This window comes from Bison bison, unplaced genomic scaffold (genome assembly GCF_000754665.1).
Source record: "Bison bison bison isolate TAMUID 2011002044 unplaced genomic scaffold, Bison_UMD1.0 scf7180017864223, whole genome shotgun sequence".
Lineage (NCBI taxonomy): Eukaryota > Metazoa > Chordata > Mammalia > Artiodactyla > Bovidae > Bison > Bison bison.
Window position 1 is genome coordinate 1,306,119 of NW_011494795.1, and position 7,391 is coordinate 1,313,509.

The 7,391-nt window shown below is 54.7% G+C and overlaps 1 protein-coding gene across 1 annotated transcript in view; it reads right to left on the reverse strand.

The window, feature by feature from the left end:
* Nucleotides 1–908: 908 nt before the first annotated feature.
* Nucleotides 909–7,391, reverse strand: part of LMTK2 (lemur tyrosine kinase 2) — a 64,022-nt gene continuing 57,539 nt past the window's right edge. Inside the window, exons 13-15 of the mRNA XM_010845747.1 lie at nt 5,610–5,742; nt 5,162–5,401; nt 909–4,387 (exon numbers count right to left, since the gene is read on the reverse strand). Of these exons, the coding sequence (XP_010844049.1) occupies nt 4,359–4,387; nt 5,162–5,401; nt 5,610–5,742 (402 nt within the window). The 3' untranslated portion in view covers nt 909–4,358. The remainder of the gene's footprint in view (nt 4,388–5,161; nt 5,402–5,609; nt 5,743–7,391) is intronic.

Genomic DNA, 7,391 nt, shown 5'->3' on the forward strand with positions numbered 1-7,391 from the left:
AGGTGCGAGGGGGCGGAGGCTGCCGCAGGCACCTGCTCCGCCGCCGGTGGGCGGATCACCGGGCAACAACTGATCAGCGGTCTTCCTTCGGAGGTCTCCGGGGCGCGGCCGCTTGAGCTCAAAACTGGCTGCCACCTACCTGCTCTGCTTAATCGCCCTTGGCCTCAGCTTCCTCACCTTTGGCAGCACTAAACGGTGTTAACGGCAGCAACCGCTCAGGGGTTCCTGGGGGCTGAACGGAGGCAGCCGGAGGGCAGGTGGTACCCCACGGTGGCACACACCATGGGCTACCACCCCCTCCCGGACTCGGGCCCTGCAGGCCCAGGGTCGGCGCTGTCTCCGCACCTCGGGGACAGGGTCCCTTCCTGCCCTCCTTGGGCTCTCCAAATGGGGGTTCACAGGTCTCTTCCATCTACCTGCCCAGGGCCACTCCGCAGTTGGTGTAACCTGAACCAACAGGGGGCCAGACCCCTGTTTTGGTACAAGGAGGCTGACTTCCCGGCTGGTGGCAGCTGGGACCAGGACATTAAGGAGGGGCCACTCAGGGCACAGAAAGGCTGGTTTTGAGCTGATTAGCCGCTGGGCTTATTAGAGCTCCATAGAGGCTGGATCTCCGAAATTAAAATGCTTCTGAAGTTCATCCGTAAGTGCAAACACCTTGAATTACAGACACACTTTATAGCAATGCAAACACTACCCACCAGCCCCCCGGTGACTATACAAATCCTTGCTCTCGGGAGGGTGGAAGGGGCTCGGTTTAGGTATGGCACAGCAGAGGGCATCCCATCTCTAGGGACTAGGGCAGCAAGGGACCCAGGGCTTCAGGCTCCCAGCATCCTCTGGGGCAGGGCCAGGCCACCCACCTCGGGCCTCACACAGTGGAACACAGAATCAGTGCAGCGACAGAGTTTATAAATATATAACTATATTTATTTTGAATATTAAATAGTTTTTAAATTACAAGCAATTTATTTGAATCACACTATGCATCAATATACAGTAAAAATCTTACAATTTAAAAATGTACACAATTTAAACTCAAAGTTCATTAACTTGTTATATTGCCGTGAACCTCTTACAACCGAGTCTAAACACAACAGTGAAACCTCGGAGGTGGGACAGCCCTGCGGGGCGTTGGCAGCTGGGATGAGGCAATGGCTACTCACAGCGGTCTGTGATTGCCATCCGTCTGTGCCTGTGCCAACCTGAACTTAACCGTGTTCCAGCCATTCACGTAACAGGTTGTTGGTGATTCAATACTGTCAACACATCTTTTGAGAACTCACTTATGTAACTAAAGACAGCTTTCCTTTTTGAGAGCCAAAACTTGAGCCAAACCCGCCCCCACACCCTTACCACTTAGGAACAGTGTTTCTGAGGTTTTAAATCGGAAGTAACTGCCTACACCCACTCGTGCCTTAAGGCTACTTCTCAGAAGGCTAATGCTCTGAAGCCCCTGGTGACGAAGCCCCCATCTGCAGCCTCATACTCGGTTCACTCGTGGAACTTTTAGAAAACCCGGAGCTGCCTCCCTTGCCCCGGGGCCCTCAGGACAAACATGCAGTAAGTCATTAACCCCACAGACACCCCATGGGAGGTGGTGATAAAAGGAAGAGGTTTTGAAAGGCGTTTTATGGCAGCAAGACAGAGAAAAAGACTTTTCTGAGATAAATCCATTTCCATAGAAACAATCGCCTGCACATTTAAAAATAGAACAGATGGGTTCTGTTCTCCATTCAGCTTCCTGGAGCTTCTTCAGCCTTAAGATGAATGGCTTCTCACCCAGACGTACAGCCCAAGTTTCAGGAGGATCTGGGGGGAGCACTTTTCCTACCCTTCTCTTTCTGGCTTGTGACTGAGTCGCTGGGTAACACAAGTTAACACCTAGCTAGGGAGGAGGTGAAGGATAGATTATCGTGGGATTTAAGATACGTGAACTCTCCCAAAGAACGACAGATCCCAAAGGAGGCCAGGAAATACCGCTGTGAACCAGGTATGATGAACCTCACCGACATCATCTAGAGAGTTCCACCGATGTTATTTCACTGCGTAACTGAGAACAGGAGTGGTTTAGAAACCCACTACTGGTAACCAATTGAGTAAAACGAAACTGAATCAAACAACAAAGCATGTGCTGACATCTCAAAAATGGGCTGAAATTTTTAATCTACATAATTTCCTGTACATCATTTCCTGTGTATTGCTTGAGATTTTTCAAAAGAACATGTTAATTCACGTGTTTATTATAAATATAAAATCTTCCCAACCATGCAACACCACACTAAGACCTACTATTCCAACCCCTGCACCCACCCCCTTGTATAAAATGTTTTTGGCAATTTATGAGTGATACAGACCTTAAATTAAAATGGGAATTATGTTGTTAAAATCTCCTTAATCGTACTGAAAAATGTACAGCCCCAGAGAATCAATAAATTTACCCTGGGCTGACTGTATAAGACTATATATACTATGGATCTGCTTGATTTTAGTCATTAGAGCTGAACTCCTTAAACCTATAATTTAAAAAAAAAAAAAAACCACGAAACTAGTGTAATTGCATCTCATTTTTCTTTCAACCAAGATTGGTAGATGTAAAAACTCAGAACACACAGGAAGTCTCCATAGCAAGAAATTGAGAGTTACAACAGTTTTGGCAAAATTACCTCCTAATGCCCTGTTAGCTGTCTTTTCGACACACGTGTCCCCGGGTCCAGCTTGGCAGTGTGCCGGGCTCACACGGGGGAGGGGAGGGGCGCTCCCGCCACCTGGAGTTGGCCTGCTCTGGAAAGTTATTGCTAGTGTAAAAAGGGAGCAAGCCCGACTTGATAACGAAGGTCACGATGTATTACGGAAACTCTCGCCAGCGAACACACCTGCATCAGCCTGAGGCCTGGAGGGTCGGCCCGGCGTCCTGCTAACACCAGGGAAGCACGTCAGCACGGGAGACCCCAGGGGAGCGGCCGGCGTGCGGGACCCATGCTCCGGGGCTCCCCGTCCACATGCCAGCCTCCCTCCGCACCGGCTGCACCGCTGTGGGCAAAGCAGAACTCAGGGACCGCAGGGTGAGGGCCGCTTTCCACCATGGACGCCGGGCTCCAGCCAACACGACGACACTGCACTGGACGGGCTCGGTCCTCTCATAGCAAGGGGAGAACTGGGGGCTTAACACGGAAGGGAGGGGTCAGTGCAGGTGAGCCCAGGGTGACGGCCACTCGGGCCGCCCCAGGCCCCGACAGGGAGGACGGGCTGCCTGTGGCGACTCCCCGGTGTCCGTGTCCCCCCTCACAGTCAAGGGGTGTAGTGAGTACCCATGGTTCCAGACACCAGCCTCACCCGGGCGAGACGTGATCCGGACTGGCTCTGGGGGCTGTGAGCATCTCAACACCTCGAGTGCACAGACAGGAGGAGCCCAGACAGGCCTTGGCTCCCAGAGCCCTTCGCGGAGCAGCTTCTTTGCGCCTGAAGGCAGGCGTGACCACAGGGGCCCCAGGCCACTGCCACCTGTGCTGCTTAAACCCAGCACAGGGGACTCGGGCCCCAGCTGGGAGGGGGCTGGACGTGCCAACTGCAGCCGGCTCTGGGAACCACCCGTTGATTTGTACCAAGAGGGCTTTCTGAAAGTCGGGGGAGGGGCGAGTGGGAGAATCACACAGAGGGGCTGCAAGGCCAGTCAGCTCCTCGGAGAAGCCTCATCTACAACAGGGACAGACCACCTCACAGAGAACAGACAGAGATGTGTTTCATTCAATCAACGAAACAGAGCAGTCTTTTTCGACTCATCAAAAATATTTCCTATAAGAACATAAAATACTAACATTCGGAATCATTTATCATTTACGAAAGAGTACCATATGTACAATTCCAACAATTTCTAAAGACAACATAACACTCAAAATACTTAAGCTTTACGAGTACCATGCAGAGCAAACAAACTAAAACAGAAGAAAAAAAAATCAAACTAGTGGGTAGCACCAGCTTGACCTGCCTTATTTTCCTTGAATAATTTAAGATTCTGTACAGTATCAGGGACTCTTAGGACATTTATCCACAGTGCAATTACAGAAAGCAATTAGTGATTTCTTTAAAAACAATAAATATGGCTCACTGGTGCCAATTCCCCTTGTGGTCCGCGGGGCCCTGCACACGAACGGGACACACAGGTGTGTATGCGGAGGACACTCCACGTGGGAACCAGAAGCCACCTGGAGCCCACAGCCCCCACGCCAGCCCTTTCGGTGGGCAGGGGAGGCCTGGGCGGCAGCCGGTACAGCAGAACTGGCCAGGCGCCCACAGCCTCGTCCCGGCCCGGGACACCGCTGCTGGAACAGCCTGGGTCCGCGGGGCCTAGGCATCGCCTAGTCTTTCTCTCCGTCTTCGCTGCTTCCTAGAAGGAGAGAGCAAGCAAAGCTGGGTTTTAAAACGGATCATCAAAGGTAAAAATAGCATGGACGGCGTCTGATCTTCACTGTAGAAAGAGGAACTGAAGCCAGAAGGGCGGCCCTCAGCCACCTGCCTGGCCGCCTGCGGCACCTGCAGGCACTCCGGCTGACACGTGTGCGCACTCACACGCGGCTCCGTGTCAGAGCTCGGGCCCGCACATCTGCCCCGGCAGAGCGGGGGTGACGGCCGCTATCTAATCAGCACAGCGAGGCCGGGGACAAACAAGCGGTCTTTATGTTTCAGAGTTATTGTTTGATCTGCAGACGCCACATCAGAAAGTGTACCTACTAACCGGTATCTTCCGATCTAGCTGTGGGGGAAAAAAGGCTCCATATGCCCAGCGACCACCCCAAGGGCCCCGCCCATTCCCCCTGCCCCGCCCCAGGCCTCCTGGTGTCATTAAAATCAACATTCCCGGGGCAGGGCCCTAGTGGATTTGGGCTCAAGGCCAACATCATGGCCAAGTGTTCTTCAGAGCCCTTCCCTTGGGGGGGTACCAGGGAGGGGAGACAGGAGCTGACAGCAAGAAGGGAAAAGGGAGAAGAAAGCGGGGAGCAGCCCTGGTCCCCCAGCCCAGCGGGGCGGAGACAGTAGGAAGCGGAGAACAGGCCCCAGAGCACCGGGCTGTGAGCCCTTCAGAGGGATCTGCATGACGCTCTTCGGGACGCCCGGACAGCCCCTCAGCCGCGCCCCCGCCCCAGCACCTCGGCCTCCTCACCTCCCTGCTCCATGTCCGAGTCCGTGAGGTGCGTGAGCGAGAAGCTGGCGATGCTGGCGGGGGTGATGGAGAACCTGGAGTAGGGGGCTGCGTGCGTCCAGCTGGGCTCCGCGCTGCGGGGCGGCGGCGGGGAAAAGTACTTGGAGGTCTGAAGGGCCGGCTTGGAGCTGAGGAGGTGACTCGTCGTCCTTGACAGGAAAGGGTCTGGGGAGAAGTCGTCGTCCCACTCGAACCCTCCACCTGGAAGTAAGCCAGGACTCACCCTCCTCTCCTCACCGAGGAGCAGAGCACAGGGCGGGGCCCACAGACCACCCTGTGCACACGCGCAGGCTTGCCCCCCGCCCGGGTCAGGGGGGTCCCTGAAAGCGGTATGTGGGGTCATCCTCAAGAACAGTTCACACCCCATGGATCTTTCACTGCCTTCTGAGCCTGCCCCCGAGTGCAGTACCTTCTTCATCGGTGGAGCTCTCGGAGTTCAGGCCCCGGCTCAGGTGTGGGGAGCCCGCTGCTGGCGCGGGGCTGCTCCGCTCGGGGCTGCGTGCAGCTCCCCCGCCGTGGCCCAGCTCTTTGGTCGGGGTTTCCTGAAAAGCCCAACACAAGTCCCGTCGGCCCACGGCCCACACCTGCTCTCGGGGGCGGGCTGAGCAGCTGTGACCCGTGCCTCCCACCCTGGGGCAGACAGGGGCGAGGCCACACCCCTTCCCTCCCATGGAGGGGCTTGGAACCCCCGCAGACACATCAAGTGGCTCCAGGAGGCTGAGGAGGAGGAGGACAGTGGGCAGGACGCTGGAGTGAGGACACCAAGCCAGCTGTGCACACAGCCTACCCACCCACCCCACCCCCGACACTTGGGTTCTGGCTCCAGATGCAGAAGGGGGTCTTCTGATGCTTACAAAAGAGGAGAGGAAATTTCAGATTTTTCTCTTTCCCCCATTCTCTTGCTCCCACCGCCAGCTACCCCGGGGCCTGTGATCCAAAGGGCGCTGAGCTTCACCTAAAGCTGGAGGAGCGGGCGTGGGGCAGAGGGCAGGGGAACCCCCACCCCCACTGCCTTTTCCTCCGGTCTCGCAGCCACACAGGGCAGTGTAGTAACCCACACCGCAGCCCTCTGGCAGGAGGACCAAAGAGAGGAGGCCCAAGATGCGGGACGGCCCAGGGGCTCCACGGGGAGCAGGGGTCTCAGCCCGGCTGCGCAGGGCAGGCCTGACCCCAAGCAGCTCACCAGGCTTTGGTGGTGGAACTGCGGGGGGACCACTGCCGAGGCCCAGTCTGGCCAAGGGGCGGCACACGCCCAGGACAGGCTCACACAGCACAGCAAAGGCTATCAAAGGGGACCCCAGACCCAGGGAGGCTGTGTGGAACTTGAGACTTGAACCCGACTGGGTTAATGCCTTCTAAGATGAAAACATCTACATGCTCCACAGAGTCTATAAACAAGACAAAGAATCAGATAATGAAAAAATACAAGGTACAATCTAGAGTCACTGAGCAAACAGAGAATAAGGAAAACCTGGATTTACAGGAGAAAGGACAACCACCAGATGCCAGTGCCAAGTCATCCTTAGATGCTAGGATCACCTGAAGAAGACTGTTATAAATGCGCCCCATACAGTAAGGGAGAACACTCCGGAAGTAACGGGAACGTCTCAGCAAAAAGAAGAGTATAAAAATAACGGAATGCACATTTTGGAATAGAAAAATACAATCATCAAAATTTAAAACTTCACTGCTGCTGCTAAGTCGCTTCAGTCGTGTCCGACTCTGTGCGACCCCATAGACGGCAGCCCACCAGGCTCCCCCATCCCTGGGATCACTAGCTGGACTCAACAGCAGGATGGAGGTGAGAGAGGACATGATGTGTGCATGTGATCCTCAGAAACGATCCAACCTGAACAGCAGTGAGAGCAGAGACTGGAGGGGAGAGGGGATGGCGCCTCAGGGCCTACAGACTAGTTGTTTGGTCACTAAGTCGTGTCCAACTCTTTTGCGACCCCATGGCCTGTAGCCTGCCAAGCTCCTCTGTCCATGGGGTTTCCCAGGCAAGAATACTGGAGTGGGTTACAATTTCCTCCTCCAGGGGATCTTCCCAAACCAGGGATCGAACCCACATTTCCTGCATTGGCAGGTGGGTTCTTTACCACTGAGCCATCAGGGAAGCCCCTATATAATAGAGACCAAAAGGTATAACATTGGAGTCCCAGAGACAGAGTGTGGTATTAAAAAAAAAAAA